The 17,289-nt window shown below is 42.0% G+C and overlaps 1 protein-coding gene across 1 annotated transcript in view; it reads right to left on the minus strand.

Annotated features, from left to right (window-relative positions):
* inppl1a (inositol polyphosphate phosphatase-like 1a) overlaps positions 1-17,289 on the minus strand; it is a 209,712-nt gene that overhangs the window by 50,967 nt on the left and 141,456 nt on the right. The window contains exons 8-13 of the mRNA XM_041198873.1: positions 12,004-12,117; positions 9,564-9,714; positions 7,115-7,221; positions 5,676-5,778; positions 2,540-2,736; positions 706-823 (exon numbers count right to left, since the gene is read on the minus strand). Coding sequence (XP_041054807.1) covers positions 706-823; positions 2,540-2,736; positions 5,676-5,778; positions 7,115-7,221; positions 9,564-9,714; positions 12,004-12,117 — 790 coding nt within the window. The remainder of the gene's footprint in view (positions 1-705; positions 824-2,539; positions 2,737-5,675; positions 5,779-7,114; positions 7,222-9,563; positions 9,715-12,003; positions 12,118-17,289) is intronic.

Raw genomic sequence — 17,289 nt, forward strand, 5'->3', positions numbered from 1 at the left:
GTAAGAATAAACAGTGATGGTTTATTGAGACATAGGGCAAAGCACCAGATCATACATGCTCATTCAGAAACCTCCAGAACTCAACTTACAGTTCCCAGTTGCTCACGCTGTGCAGTGATTCATCATTGCTGTCACATGATCAGTACACTCACATTCTCTTAAGGGGTCAAGGTGCATCACTTTACCACTAGTACCATGTGCTTATAGGTGATATTCTAGAGAACTGTGGCACTTTGGTGAGGATGCAAGCCATGAACTGGGGCTGAGGAGTGTGGGATGACCAAATGTCAAGATTAACGATGTAGCAGAAATCTCCCAACACCTGCAGTTATTTGTGAGCCATGCTTCTGTGACTTTATCTCTGGAACCTTTTCCAGCCTTCCAAGATCTCTGCATTTCTCCAATCCTGAATTCTTGCACAACCCCAATTTTCATCACTCCAGTCATCCATAGTCTTAGGCCCTAAATTATAGAATTCCCTATATAAAACTCAGATGTTCCTTCTAACCTACTTCACTTGCCTAAATATCACCTCGTGGTTCGATGTCCAATGAGTTTGATAATGCTGCTGTCGAGCACCTTGAAATGGATTACTGTGTTAAAGGTGCTATATAAGTTCAAGTTGTTGTCTTAATCACGAATGGGCAATCAATGACTGTTAGGCTAATATGCTGCAATAGCTGCTGGCTTTATTTGGCTACCTACCCAATGTATTGGCTATTCCAGTTTTCACACTCGAAGTACTGATGTGGCTGATCCGGTTCTCGTGCTCTGGTTTAACCAGGACTACAATTTTAATGTTCCAAAGTGTCTGCATTGCAATCTGTGAACAAACGAAGGTATTTACTACACAAACAAACTTGATTCTTGTCAAGGGCTCTCTGAATTTAAACGTAGACAGTGATTGTGTAGATTAGGAACATAGAACTTAACAGCAGGTTGAGGCCAATCAGCCCTTCGAGCCTGCTTGCTTGATGATCTGGTCGTGGTCTCAGCTGCACTTTGCAGTCTGCCCCCCAAAACCCATGACTCCCTTGTCAATCAAAAATCTGTCTAACACAGTCTTGAATAAATTCAATGACCCAGACTCCACTGCTTTCTGGGGAAGAGGATTCACAGACTATAACGATCCTTTGAGAGAAAAAAAATTCTCATTTCCATCTTAAACGATAGGCCTCTTATTCTTAAACTGCATCCCCTGGTTCTAGTTTTTCCCATAAGTGGAAACATCCTCCTGGTATCTACGTTATCAAGACTGAGGGTTGGAATCAACGGGGGCAGTGGTAATCAATGGTGACCAGTCAGCCAAGATCTAACAGTATGGCAAAACAGACTCAAGGGGCTGAATGGCCTGCTACTGTTCTTTGTGAAGTGGTTTGCTAGGCCATTTCAGACGGAATCAAGAGTCAATCATGATAGTGTGGGATTGGAGTCACAAAGGCTAAGCAGAGTGGTGCGCGCCCTACCCTGAAGGACGTTAACTGAACCTACTCCTATCCACTCAATTTTCAAATTTTCACCCTAATTTCCAAATCCCTCCTCCCATGATCTCCTCCAGCTCTATAACCAAGATATTTACTCTCCTTCGATTCTGAACTCTTCCTCATCCACAATTTTAATCAATCCGCCATTGGTGGCAGTGCTTTCAGCTGCCTAGACCATGAGTTCTGGAATTCCCTCCCTAAACCTCTACCTCTCTCTCCTCCAATTAAGATGCTCCTTAAAACCAGTTCCTTACCTGTGCTAATATCTCACGTGCTTTAGTGACAAATTTTGTTTGATAAGGGATTCTGTGAAACACCTTGGAGTGTTTTACTATGTATTAATACAAGTTGTTGTTCAGGAGACAGCCATCTTGATCTGGAGCCCTGGCTGCATTTTCTTAATTCATAATAATTTTCTTCATTCATAATTTTCTATCACAGGTGCCATTTGAACAGCTAACTCTGCAGAGATCAGGGATTGAAACTTACATCCTCCTAAACGGTTCATTTCCCAAAATAATTATCAGGATCCCAAGTGTAAGCTTATATCCCTTCCCTTCCTCCACTCACTTTATCACCCCTCTACCGACACTATTCCTTTCCTTGCCATTTCACCTTAGCTCCCTCCATTTTCTCTTCCCTATTCCCATTCTTCCCATCCACCCGCCTCAACCCTCCAGTGGCAGAGATCAGCTTGGGCAATGGAGTGGGTTTGGGGGAGAGGCCAAGAAAGAAAGATGTGGTTGAACAGAATTTGGCCAACTTGACATGGAGGGGCATAAGGGCGAATGCCAACTTGCCTAGTTGGAAGAGCAAGTCAGGACCCTCACAGACGAGGGTCAGAAGTTTTTTGTAGTAAAAAAACAAAAACAGGCTGCCAAAGCAGCATTAGCCAATCACAAAATATTAGCGGGGGGTGCTGGGGAAGGAGGACAGGAGGACTATGACCACCACCCCTCCCCCACTGCCACCCACGACCAAGCCCACTCCTACAGGCTCAGATATTCTTCAGACCTTCACCCACAGGAGAAGCTAAATGACACAGCATATCTTACCGGTTTGAAGTCTAGATCAGTGCATTCTTTCAAGCTGCCCCGTACAAAATCTACCCATTCCTTGTCTGCAACAGAGTTTTCCTGAGTCCCAATAACATAGATGTCGTGTGGAATGGTGACTGTGGTTTCATCCAGTGTTTTCCCAAGGCCCTTGGAAATCAGCCAGGACGCCATGATTTTTGGAGGAGGAGCACTTCCTATTCATGTTTTTTTTTTAAAAAGAGAGAACCATGGTGAGAATTGCACTTGAACAGTCATCAACATTCTTAATCTTATTTGTTCTTGGAATATGGGAGCAGCATTCAAGTCCAGCATTTATTGCCCATTCCTAACTATCTGGAGAAGGTGGTTACAAGCTGCCTTCTTGAATCACTTGCAAGATGTGTAAGATCATTATATCATAAGAAATGGTGTGTTGAAGGTGCTCCCACAGTGTTGAGAGGGAGAATGATGTGTGATTTTTGACCTAGCAATGAAGTATCAGCCTATATATGTCCAAGTCAGAATGTTAACTTGCGACTCAAACACAAAAAAATTATGGCACAGAGAAGGTCATTTGGCTTACTGTGGTTGTGCCAGGAAGGCAAAGTCCTGTCTTCACGCTTGGGGTGGGAACTTAGGAGGTGATGCTGCACCCATGTACTGTTACCCTTGTCCTGAGGCGGTCTGCATAGTTGCATGAGAGAGTGCGTATCCACAGACCTCCTGAAGGCACTGTATCTAGCTGGGGGTCAGGTTCCATGGTCATATGGCCCTTCAGCAGCTTACCCAACTCACCTTTCCTGCATCAAGAAAAGTGTGTACACTTGTATGCACTTTGGGTATGGACAAGAGGAGCTCCCAGCTGGAGTCACTAGCTAAGAGACGGGGGAGGGGACTCTGGCTGAATTTCCCACCACTCCCTCTCAGCCAAGGGGGAAACTGAAGCCAACTGTGGAACCCTAAACTGATACCAGGCTGAGACAAGCTGGCTGAGTACAGGCCAGGGACAGAACCCAAGTCTTCCTGACCTTTATGACCAAATTTATTCATTGAATCAAGGAGTGGACAAGCGCTTGGGAATGTTCAACAAAGTTTTATTTATTAGGGCTTTACTGTTTTACATCAATGACACAAGCATAGATTTTCAAAATGTTTAAAACCACAAACAGGGCAAACAGCAAAATCTATACAATACCTGCTAATGCACAAACATTGTCCTTTATATAAAGGGTTAACATCACAAAGATAAAACAAAAAAACTTCTCCTCCCACTTCTCACTTGACCGAGGGTTTACTGACATGAGGGGAGATTCAGAAAATTCTCTGAACACTGTTTGCAGTCCCTGCTGAGACCAAGTGAATGCTGCCACCCCATAACTCGATGTGATCTGCAATATTTTATTTATTCTTTCACGGGATGTGGGCGTCACTGGCCAGGCCAGCATTTGTTGCCCATCCCTAACTGCCCTTGAGATGATCACTGATATCGTGAATTTTTTCTGCAATGCTGGTGTGGAATTCTTCTGGCACAGCTGTTTTAAATGGTGCACTGCTGCACTGTTACCCAGAATGTTAGGTTCCTGGCCACCAGTCCCTGTTAACACTGGGCCACCAAGTAACATGGGTTTGCATCTCAGATTCCTCCCCATCAAGAGATTCCAGTATCAATCATGCCTTTGCAGCAGTTCCAACTTCAATAGGAAAAGGAAGAGGGGAAAAAAGAAGTACGGGCCAGTTGTTTATACTTCAGTTGAACATGTGCCAGCTGTGGCACAGTGGGAAGCACTCTTGCCTCCTGATCAAAAAGTTGTGGGTTCAAGTTCCATAATATAGGTTGATATTCCAATGCAGTACTGAGGGAGCACAACACTGTCAATGATGCCATCTTTCAAATGAGGCCTCATTTGCACTCTTCCCATGGAAAACATCCCATTGCCACTACTTCGAAGAGGAGCAGGGGAATGCTCCCCGATGTACAGGCCAATATTAATCCCTCAATCAACATGGCTTGTTTGTGTGTGAGGCCTTGTTGTGTGCAGATTGGTTGTTACGTTCCCTACGTTACAACAGTGACTACACTTCAGAAGTATTTCCTTGTCTGTAAAGTGCTTTGCGATGTCCTGAGGTCACGAAAAAGTGCTATAGAAATGCGAGTCTTCCTTTCACTTGCTGTATTAAAGCCAGGTTATTGAAGTCCACAACTTTAGAAGAAAACTATTTACATTGTACCAGGTAGCATGTGAAAATAACCCAAAACTCTTCAGATCTAATGCTCTGAAACAGAGGCTCCAGCTGCCAATTCTGGTGCTTCTACTGGCAGGGCGAGATTCCGTGAACATCCAGTAGGACATTTAGTTATGAGCTCCAAAGGATTCACACCCAGTTTTATTATTTATCAGAATGGTACTGAGAATGAGGGATTCCAGTTATATGGAGAGACTGGAGAAGCTGGGATTGTTCTCCTTAGATAAAAGGAAAATACTGCAGATGTTGGAAATCTGAAACAAAAACAAAAATAGCTGGAAAAACTCAGCAGGTCTAACAGTTGAGAGGAATACAGTTAACGTTTCGAGTCAGTATGACTCTTCATCAGAACTGACTTGAAACGTTAACTGTAATCCTCTTTGTAGATGCTGTCAGACCTGCTGAGTTTTTCTAGAAATTTTTGTTTTTGTTCTCCATAGAGTTGAGAAGGTTAAGGAAAGGTTTAGTAAAGGTGCTCAAAATTACGAGGGGAATTTATTAATTAGGTAAGGAGAAATTATTTCCACTGGTCAGCAACCAGAGGCTGCAGATTGAAAATGACTGGCAAAAAAAGCAGGGAACTTGAGGGGAACTTTTTGTGCAGAGACTTATGATGATCTGGAATGCACCATCTGAAAGCGTGGTGGAAGCAGATTCAACTTTCAGAAGGAAACTGAATAAATGCTTCAAAAGGAAAGATTTTCAGACTCTAAAGGAAGGAGCAAGGCAGAGTCAGCAGCTCTTTCAAAGAGCCAGCAAAGGCACAATTGGCCTCCTTCTGTGTCACATGATTCCACTGCAGGATTGTGTTTTGGAGAAGGGAGCATTACCAACCGAGCCAAGCTGTCACAGGTGAGAAGTGTGAAGCTGGTCTATGTGAAACATCAGATAATTTCTCTCTCATTCTTACCCATGTTCCACGTGCCGATGAAGATAGAGATCATGTCCGGTTCATCCTGCTTGGAATGTTTGTTCTTCATTAACTGTAGGAGTTGGCAAAACGCTTCTCGTTTCTGAAAGAGGAAGAAAGAGAGAAACAAAACTTTGAAGGCTGACAGGGCTGCTGCTAAAAATGCTTCAAATAACTTTTATAAAGATTAATCAACCTTAAACTAAAACAAGAATGAGGTCATGCCTTATTTGTTGTTGAAATCAAGATTAATTGCTGATTCTATTTGAAATAAACAGCCACAAATCGCAACTGTTATATTTTATTGATCCAATCTCCAGAAACGTCACAGAATTAATCAACTCTGAATGGAACCTCAGACACATGTATGCAACTGAGTGATATGATCATTTGCACGCTGATGTAATTATATTAGATTGTAGATTGCTCCGAAAATTGCTTCTGCTGTGTCCAAGATATTCTTTACTTTAAGTTAAAGCACGCCCTGACTCTATTGTAAATGGCCCCTCATCCCTTACGAGCAGGAGTGTACCTTCACTAGCTTCGCATTTAGCTAAGGTGTAACAATTAAGAATTTCTTGCTACATCGGTTTGATACAATAATCTTCCATAACTGCCTGACTCAAATATATTGGGCATATCTTCTTCACCACTGGGCCAAAATCTTGAAAATCCCTCCCTGACAAAGCTGTGGGAGTACCTTCGCCATAAGGACGGCAGTGGTTCAGGAGGGCAGCTCACCACTTTCTCAACAGAAATTAGAGATGGGCAATAAATACTGTCCTTGCCAATAATACGCAATTTAAAAAAAATCCTCATATACCCACTGTTTGACGAGTGGACTGATCCTCATTACAATGAAACAGGACTGAAAATAAGTCCAGAAGTACATTAATTTTACAACTGGTAAAAGTGGACAAAGAGAAACATGTGAAGAAAATCTCAAAACAATAGAAAAAATTTCTGTACTCGACTTTGTGAAAAAATAATTAAACAGGCGACTCTGACCTTCTTAGTGATATATGATAGGAGTGTAACAACTGGGCACTTTTGTGATTGGAACTCAGTAGCGTGTCTTTGATTTTACTCATTCTGTGTTTATTGATCTGACTTCCAGAAATGTCACCAATCTTAACTGTTTAACCATTGGCAGCTGTGCTTTCAACACCCTTGGCCCTAAGCTCTTAAATTCTCTCTACCTCTCTCTCCTCCCTTGAAAAGGTTCCTTAAAATCTCTCCCTTTAACCAAACTTTTAGTCACCTCCTTACATGGCTCGGTTTCAAACTTTGTTTGACAATCACTCTTGTTGGGGCGTTTTACTATGATAAAGGCATGACTCTTGTTATCATCAATTTGCCCTCATGTACATGACTTCTGAAGGGTGACTGAAACTCTGAGAACAAATAACCACCAGGAAGCTTGTAGTTGGATAACTCACCCTTGTGGTTTCAAAGATGAAATCTTTCCTTTGCGTTTTATCTTTCTCTTTCTCGAACACTATTCCCAGCTTGCTGTGAACACGCTGTGACTTTATCAACTGCCGAACTGATGGGGAAAAGAAAACAAGAGTCCACTGATGACCTCAAGGGTGTTTGTTTTACTGATATTCATTTGATCAGTGCAGACCAGGCCCAAACCTCGAGAACCCAAATGCAAAAGGCTAGCATGCTGAACCAGGAAGGCTGGAACTTCAAAAGCCTGATATCAAACTTAAATTTCTTTTTAAAAGCAAAAAACTGCGGATGCTGGAAATCCAAAACAAAAATAAAAATACCTGGAAAAACTCAGCAGGTCTGGCAGCATCTGCGGAGAGGAACAGAGTTAACTTTCCGAGTCCGTATGACTCTTCAACAGAACTGTTCTGTGGAAGGGTTATGAGGACTCGAAACGTTAACTGTGTTCCTCTCCGCAGATGCTGCAAGACCTGAGTTTTTCTAGATTTTTTTATTTTTGTTTTAAATTTCTTTTTATTCATTCTTGGAATGTGGGCGTCGCTGGCTAGGCCTGCATTTATTGCCCATCCCTAATTGCCCTTGTTCAGAGGACATTCAAGAGTCAACCACATTGCCGTGGGTCTGGAGTCACACATAGGCCAGGCCAGGTAAGGATGGCAGATTTCCTTCCCTAAAGGACACATTCCTAGTACTTCAAAGCTATTGCAAGTTGCTGATACAAACTGAAACTCCCCTACTCATCTTCCTGGTGATCTTTAACATTCACCAATAACAGGGACTTGATTTAATCCATCACCTATCTTGCAGAGCTGGCCATGATCATGTGTCAAATGGCCTCAGCATCTCTAGGCTAGGGCACAGTAGTGCAGGGATTCTGACACTGGGCTATCAACCACAAATTGAATGCAATCAAACCGGTAGTGCCCTTACCTAGTCTGCCCAACATGTGACTCTAGCTCACACTTAATGATGACTTAGCACATCATAGCTGGGTAATAAACACAGCCTGGCCAGCATTACCCACATCCTGAGAACACATAGCATGATTTCTATCAGTGAATGTCAAGCACTGATCTGATGCAACACAACGTTAGCCTCCCTCAATTTGCAACACAAGCTTCCTGCAGGGAACTGAGCTTACATTTCAACTATTTTCATCGTAATCATTGCAACAACAAAAAACCGATAGGAATGTTTACACTGCGCCATCTGTGCAAACCTCTTTTATACAAATGCAACTCCTTTCCCCTCAAGCCATTCACAATTCTGTTTTTAATTACAAACTGCAAACATCAAAACATTGCCGCTGAGCTGGCGATAGAAGTTTCCCCCATCAAAAGGGGAGCAGACTGGGGTTAGAGGAGAAAACAAAAGCAAATGTTAGAGGGGGACTCAGCGCTTCCCAGTAATATTGGAGGAAAACTATTTCCTCTGGCTGAAAGAGGCAATACAGAAAGAGCAGACATTCAAGCTTTTTAAAATTTATTCTTTCATGGGATGTGGGCATCGCCAGCAAGGCTAGCATTTGTTGCCCATCTTTAATTGCCCTTGAACTGAGTGGTTTGCTGGACCATTTTAGAGGGCAGTTAAGAGTCAGCCACACTGCTGGAGTCATATGTAGGCCAGGCCAGGCAAGGACGGCAGATTTCCTTCCCACAAAGACATTCGTGAACCAGTTGGGGTTTTACAACAATCGATGATGGTCACATTACTGAGACTAGCTTTCAATCCCAAATTAATTAATTCAATTTAAATTCCACCAGTTGCTGTGATTGGATTGGAACCCTTGCCCCCAGAGAATTACCGTGGGTCTTTGGGTTACCAGTCTAGTGACATTAGCACTACACCACCTTCTCTGCTATGTTAAAGCTAGGTCAAACCAGAAAGCAGAGTTTCAAACAACGGGGAGTGGGAATCTGGGATTCTCGCCCCCAACCACCTGTAGATGCTGGGGATTAATTTAATTTTTTAAGGCCTTGAATGTTAAGTAACAGTATGGATAATGAAGGATTCATTAGGATATGAAGTAGCCACGCTCTATTTAATAGCTGAACAATTTTGAGACTGAGCAGCCTCCTCCATTAACTAAACCCAAACAGGAAGGTCATACATCCCACAGTCTGAGCTCAGTCAGCTAATAGACAGTGTAAAGAGATGGCTTTACTTTGTACCTAACCCCATGCCGTAACTGAGCGGAGTGTGTTTGATGAGCAGTGTAGAGGGAGCCTTATCTAGCTTCTGCTGTGAAATATGAAGGGAATATATTAAATTCATAAAGAACAACGCACTTAACACATTTACTACGCTGTTACTAATAGAAAACATTTACTACGCTGTTCATTGAAGTAACCTTAGACAGGTAAGATAGCATTAATGTGCTTGGTCCCAAACATCACCCAAACCATAAAGCACAATATCACGATCCCTCCTTACTCTTATCATGTGTAAATGTGTTCCAGTCTTCTTGTGGGTCCTTAGATTTCTTCTGTACCACCAGCTTTCCTCCCTCCACGTCCACACTAAGTAAATACTTCTGTGATTTACCAATCTTCGTTAAATCAGTCAGGTTCACATCCAGTTTCACCTGAGGAACATAAGAACAAGTATTTATATCGTTGTCTCAGTGAGAAGTTGTGATCATTGTACTTCTTTATGTACCAGCATGCATAGTGTGAGCCAAATGATCATGGTTTCGAATCCCATCCCAGAGACTTAAGCACGTAACTCTGGCTGACACTCGCAATGCAGGACTGAAGGAATGCCTTACTACCAGAGTTGCCATTTTTCAGGTGCGACATCTGCCCTCTTAGGCAGATGTAAAATATCTCTCAGGCACCATTTTGAAGAGGAGTAAGGGAAGTTCTCTCTAGAATTCTGAGCAATATTTATCCCTCAACCAACATCAATAAAAACAGATGTGTTGGTCATGATCTCACTGTTGTGCATCAAAAAGCTGCCATGTTTACTACTGGGACTGCTTTCCTTGGAGAGGAGAAGGCTAAGAGGAGACTTGATTATAGTTTTCAAAAGCATGAGGGGTCTAGACAGAGTTGATAGGGAGAGACTGTTCCCACTCATAAACAGGTCGAGGGCCAGAGGGCACAGTTTTATAATGTTTTGCAAAAGAAGCAAAGGTGAGAAAAAACTTTTTCACATAGCAAGGAGTTAAGGTTGGAAATGCACTGCCTGTAAGTGTGGTGGAGGTGGGTTCAATTGAGGCATTCAAGAGGGCATTGGATGATTATTTAAATTGAAACAATGTGCAGGCTTACAGGGAAAAGGCAAGAGATTGGCACTAAGTTAAGATGCTCAGAGCCGGTGCAGACACGAGGGGCCGAATGGCCTCCTTCTACACCGTAACAATTCTGTGATTCTGTTCCAACAGTGACTGCACTTCAAAAGTATTTGAAGTACTTTTGGGTGCCCTGAGGTCATGACAGGTGCTATATAGATGCAAGTCTTTTATTTATTTACTTACAAGCTTAATGGGTTTATTTAATGCAGCAGTCCCACTGTTCCCTAGCTAGTTTCAGGAGACTTGATGTAAAAGGTGTGAGCAAGGACAGGAATTCAAGGATATAAAGTTCACAATTACTCCTCCACCCCTCTGACTCGCAGTGAGCTGCATACTAAGTTACTATTATCGTTATTCTAAAAATATACAGAACTGGTGAAGCGAAGGTCCTGCACCCTGCCAGCTATCACCAATTTCAGCAGCTTTAATTCTCTGAAAACGAGTGTGATGATCACTTGAGACAAGATCAGCTTTAGGCTTTAATTGTTGTTGAGGAGCAAAACCTCTTACAGCAGAGACTTCAAATTCATTCATTTAAATTAAGTAATTGAAATTAATCTGGTCTATTTGCCACTCTGCAGATTGTTCCTTAGCTGATGGAATGACGTCCAGCTCCATTCATCACCCTCTACTATGTTAATACCTAACCCAAGACATAACTCACTTGTGAAAGCACTTTACAGCAAGGCCATTCATTCCACTGAGCTTACACCAGCTCCTTGAAAGAGCTGTCCAATTATCCCATTTCCTTGGTCTTTCCCCATGGCCCTGCACACTTCTTCCCTTTCAATTACTTTGCCAATTCTTTGCTGAAACTGACAATTGAATCTGCTTCCACCACTCTTTCAGGCTGTGTCCTCCAGATCATAACTTGTTTTGTGCAAAAAAAACCAAAATAAATTCTCATCGTCCCTGGTTCTTTCGTCAATTTATCTTCAATCCATGTCTCATGGTTACTGACCCTCCTGCCACTGGAAATAGTTTCTCCCTACCTACTCTATCAGAAACTCTCATCATATGGTACACCTCTATTAAATAGTCCTTTTACCTTTCTTGCTCTGAAGGAGAACTACTTCTGACTCTCCACATGACTAAAATCCCTCACCCTAGTCACTAATCTAGCAATGAAAACAGAAAAATGCTGGCAACACAGATACTGCCAGACCTATTGTGTATTTCCAGCATTTTCTGTAGTTTTATTTCAAATTTCCAGCATCCACAGTATTTTGCTTTGTACTAATCTAGCAAATTTAAAGCTGGCAGACATCATCTCCGTTTCAAGGGACTGAGGGCAAAAAAAAAAATTGAGCAAACCTCCTTTCCACACTCTCCAAGGCCTTGACATCTTTCTGTGCCCCCAGAATTGGACACAATACTCAACAGCTTGTACATAACCAATGCTTCAAAAAAAAAAAAAATGCTTACCATAACTTCCATTAACGTGGCATATAATGAACTAACCCTCCATCCCTCATCCACCCAAACTATATTAATGGGCAGGGAGGGTGGGAAAACAGAATTAGCTGTCTCAGAGATGAGAGGCACACCAATCCCCGAGTGAAGACAGCAGGTCAATACCTCAAAAGCTTGTACTGGAATGCTCTTCGCCTTGCGAGGCACAGTGTGGGAGAACATCGAAGACTGCGACGTGAAGCTGGGACAGGAACTCATTTCCTGCAGCGCTTTCAATGCCTAAAGGGAAGAAAATTAGATTAGCATACGGCACATCTCTATTTAACACCGAGAATTCCAAGTAACAGACTGAGGCACACGGTGCCAGACACCACTAGGCCTGAAGAAGTTGGAAAAGTAAGTCAAGAGTGAAATATGGGTTCTAAAAAAACGGTGCCGGGGGGATTGGTGGGTCGAGAAAGACAGAGGGAAATAAACAGTTCCCCAGTCTCAGCATCCTGGAAAGGTATACTGTAGGGCGCAGTGCAAGGCCTGATCTGGATACAGCAAGCAGTAAAAATACTGCAGGATGGTGAATGTCAAGATTAGAAAGGACAAATGAGCAATAAGCAATATGCTAACAAATAAAATCAAAGGATTCGGTGGGTGGATGAAGAGAGTGTGGAATTAAACAAGATGGGAAAGCACATGAAAAACAATGAGAAGCGAAGAAATGCAAGATTGAATATTAGAAAACAGGACAAGATGGGGAATGAGTGAGAGGGACAATGAACAAAAAAAACGAGACAGAAGTGAAAAGAAAAAGAAAATCAGAAAAGGGGTGCCCATCAGGCGATCTTAACCTTGTAACCTATCCAAAAGTGCCAGAGAAGTGTCAGAACAATCTCCCTGGATGTAATCGTAGAATAATGCAGCGCAGGAGGACATTTCATGAAAGGTCTTCAGCCTAAAACTTTAAATCTGTTTCAGATTTCCAGCATCTGCCGTATTTTACTTTTGTATTAGGCATTTAACCTCGGTAGTGGGAAAGCTTTTAGAAACGATAATCAAGAACAAAATTAATAGTCACTTGGGAAAATACAGGTTAATTACTGAAAGCCAGCACGGATTTGTTAAGGGCAAATTGCGTTTAGCTTGCTCGGGTTTTTTGATGAGGTAACAGAGGGGATTGATGAGGGCTATGGTGTTGATGTGGTATATGTGGACTTCCAAAAGGCATTTGATAAAGTGCTACACAACAGTCTTGTCAGCATAGTGATAGCTCATGGAATAAAAGAGACAGCAGCAACATGGATACAAAATTGGCTGAGTGACAGGAAAAAAAGACTCACGGTGAACGGCTGTTTTTCAGGCTCGAGGAAAGAGTTCCCCAGGGATCGGTGCTAGAACCCCTGCTCTTCCTGATATATAAAACTTGGAAGCAGTGTGAACCATGAGGAGGATAGTGTAGAGCCTCAAAAAGACACCGGCAGGTTGGTGGAAAAGGTGGACAAGTGGAAATGAAATCTAAGGCATGGAAGAGTGAAGTGATTCATTTTGGTGAAGGACACAAGTGTGAGGGAATTTGTATCTTTAAATGCAATTTGTATTTTCTGAGGTACACCCTAACTAAAACAAAAAACTGAAATGAAATGGGAAACAGAACATGTAAACATAGAAGGGAAACTGACCCCCTCAGTTTCTAAGGAAATAAAAACAAACTGAGGCTTGGAAACCAAACCTTCTGGGCCAACTGACACTGGCTAAAAGATACAGAAGGACACAGACACATCAGTCCAAGCTGGGCAGCAGCAATTGATGAGTCCAGTAGTGCAGAACAGGCAAGGCTGAACGAGATGGAGTTCAGATTCAAAAGCTGAGTTGTTGCAGCTGTTTCTGTTACTGGAAGATAACATTGGTGGGTCTACCCCATCCAGACCTAGTTGAGCAGGTTCTGCAGGTGTCTGCCATTTGTGAAGACAATGCCTGTGGAATTCAAATTGGTTGTGTGCTGCTTTCGCCTGGAAACCAGACTAGCTCTTAGAAGGGGAGGAGCTGAAATTTCTCATGAGGAAGACAGATCTTGAAGGGCTTTGTGACTCACTGTGATCATTAAAATCTAAGTGGACTGCTGAGCCAATTCTTAGCTGTATCTGCCATTTCACGCGTAATTCATAGTTTATATTCAACCATAATTTGCTTGTTAATTTAAGTTTAACTCATGTTAATTCTGGGTGTTAGAGTATAGGATAGATAGTATTTACTGTTTGCTCTGTTGACTCTTGCATAGTAATTTTTTTTCTGTTTAAACTGTAGAATTTTGTGGCTTTATTTTGGGAAATAACTAGGATTTAGAATTTCGCCTACTTTAAAAAAAGTTGTTGGTAAAGTTATGACTCAGATGCAAGGAATGCGCGAATGATCAAGCCCCACTACTCCACAGCCATACCATTGGTTTAAACGTTTACTTTTCTCACCAAAATGGTCAATTGCGTACCTATATCTCTACTACCCGGAAGAAAAGAGACTCTGACTAGGCTCCTTTCAAAAACTCGATGATTAATTTATTTTAAGACAAAACCTTTTCAAACAGATTGCAAGTACTGGTCAACATACAATTGTAATCGGGAAGTATGGTGGTGTTACTGGCTAAAGGGGATGCTGATGGTGACATTGTCACCCATCTCTCCTTTGCCTATCGCTGAACTTCTATCCAGCTTCACCTGTTTCACCACCCCCCTCCCCTTTAAACAGTATAAATTTCACCACATTTTTACTTCTCTTTAGCTCCAAAGTAGAGTCATACGGACTCGAAATGTTAACTCTGTCTTTCTCTCCACAGACACTGTCAGACCTGCTGAGTTTTTCCAACATTTTTTGCTTTTGTACCATAAAGGTCAGGTGATTTCTTGGAAGAGGTCTGCTTGCTGACAGTTCCAAGGTGAACTTACGACCTTTTAAAAAAGATTCCAGATTAGCATCCAAATGGCCAGATCACGCCATATTCTTTCATTTTTTAAAAGAAAAATTTTGCCTTGACAGATATGATTCCAACAGTAACTACTGAAATCATAACAACAGAGACAATATAAATAAAGAGTGCAATTCTAAAGGGCATGCAGGAGCAGAGGGACCTGGGTGTATACGTGCATAAATCATTGAAGGTTGCAGGACAAGTTGAGAGCATGGCATCCTGGGCTTTATCAACAAGAGCATAGAGTACAAAAGCAAGGAAGTTATGTTAAACCTGGATAAAACACTGGTTTGGCCTCAACTGGAGTATGGTGTCCAGTTCTGGGCTGGATGTGAAGCATTAGAGAGAGTACAGAAAAGATTCATGAGAATGATTCCAGGGATGAGGAATTTAGTTACATAGACAGATTGGAGGGGAAGAGGAGGCTGAGTGGAGATTTAATAGAGGTACTCAAAACTATGAGGGGTCTGGACAGAATAGATATGGAGAAACTCTTCCCATTGGTGAATCAAGAACAAGGCAGCATAGATTTATGGTAATTCGCAAAAGAAGCAGTGGCGACATGAGGAGAAACTTTCATGCAGAAAGTGGTTAGGATCTGGAATGCATTGCCTGACAGTGTGGTGGAGGCAGGGTCAATCAAGGCATTCAAATTGGAACTGGATCATTATCTGAAAAGGAAAAAATTGCAGAGCTACGTAGAAAAGGCAGGAGAGCAGCACTGGGTGAATTGCTCCTCCAGAGGGTCAGCATGGGTACAACAGAACAAATGGCCTCCTTCTCATTCTGAGTCTATCAAATCACCCTTGAGCCTTCTCTGTTATAACAACCCAGTTTCTCTCATCTCTCTGTATAACTTAGGTCTCTTGTTCCTGGTACCATTCAAGTAAATCTTTGAACTCTCTCCAAGGCCTTGACAGTCTTCCTAACGTACGGCCTTGTATGGTTGTTAAAGTCAATATTCATAATCGAGTAAAGATGAATCCGGAACCTGTCTTTTTCTTAAAACGGGTTAATTCACAAAACCACAGAGACCAGACACAGGGTCCCCTTTCCCTCCCCCTACACCAGTATAAACCAGTTCTTATATGCTTAAGAATAATTCCCTAATCTCTCCCCAATTAGTAACAACTGCTCTCACTTACAAACTAAGCATGCACTTCATTGTAACAGGATTCCAACATTAACAATGGTGACCAGAATAGAACACAATAATCCAGCTGGGGCCTACCCAGTGGTTTATGAAGGGTTAGAATAATTCCTTGCTTTTGTACGCTATGACTCCATTTGTAAAGCTAAAGATCCTGAATGCATTTTTTTTCCAAACAACCTTCGCAATTTGTCCTGCCACCTTTAAAAAGGCCTGTGTACATCAGCCTTTGTTTCTGCAACTTCTTCAAAATTGCATAATATAGTTTTTACTGTCTCTTCTCATTCTTCCTACCAGAATTAATTACTTCTCTCACTCTGCATTAAATTTTACTTGCACGTGTCTGACCAGTCTATGCCCTTCTGGAATCTGTAACCAGCATCTCATTTTTGTTGACCACACTTCATAGTGTTGTCAAGTACAAACTTTTAAGTTATACCCTGTATTCCCAAGTCAAGGTTATTAATATAGATCACAAAGAGCAGTGGCCTCAATACTGATCCCTGGGGGACACCACTGCACATTTCCCTCCAGTTCTAAAAACTTCACTACTTTCTCTTCCTTATTCAATTTTGTATCCACACATTCACTGCCCCTTTACTCTCATTGGCTTCAATTTCTCTAACAAGTCTATAAACATGGGACTTCATCAAATGCCTTTTGAAAGTCTATATTCACCACCACCCACAGTACCCTCACCAACTTTTTACTTCAATGATTACTTTCTCAAAGAGCTCAAGCTGGTCAAACGAAATACAAACAAAATACTGCAGATGGTAGAGATCTGAAATAAAAGCAGAAAGTGCTGGAAAAACTCAGCAGGTCTTTGGAAGAAGAGTTGTATTGGGCTTGAAGCGTTAACTCGGTTTCTCCCTTGACGGAGCCTGCCAGAGCGGAGTTTTTCCAGCACTTTGTTTATAAACATTACAGTCTTGTAGTGGTTACGCTATTGCACTAAATGATCCAAGGAACCTGAGATCACCACCATAATAATTTGAGAATTTGAATCCAGTTGAAAAAAAATCTGGAAATCCAGAAGCGGAATCAGTCAAAGTAACCGTGAAGATATCAGTTCATTAATGCCCCTTTAGGGAAGGAAACCTGCCATCCTTGCTTGGTCTGGACCAATATATGACTCCAGTCCCACATTGTGCTCGACCCTTAAAGTCTCCCCAAATTGAACCTAGCAATGTATCAAACAGAAGGTTCAACATTATTTGCTTAGAGGCAGCTCGCCGGTCTTGCAAGGATTAATTTTTAAAAATTCACTATGAATTAATACATTGTGATCAACAGGAGTGGTTTCCTGCTAATACATCCAGTTTTGGTCCTCCATCAAAAGCTCATG

This window comes from Carcharodon carcharias, chromosome 11, assembly GCF_017639515.1.
Source record: "Carcharodon carcharias isolate sCarCar2 chromosome 11, sCarCar2.pri, whole genome shotgun sequence".
In the NCBI taxonomy this organism is placed as follows: domain Eukaryota; kingdom Metazoa; phylum Chordata; class Chondrichthyes; order Lamniformes; family Lamnidae; genus Carcharodon; species Carcharodon carcharias.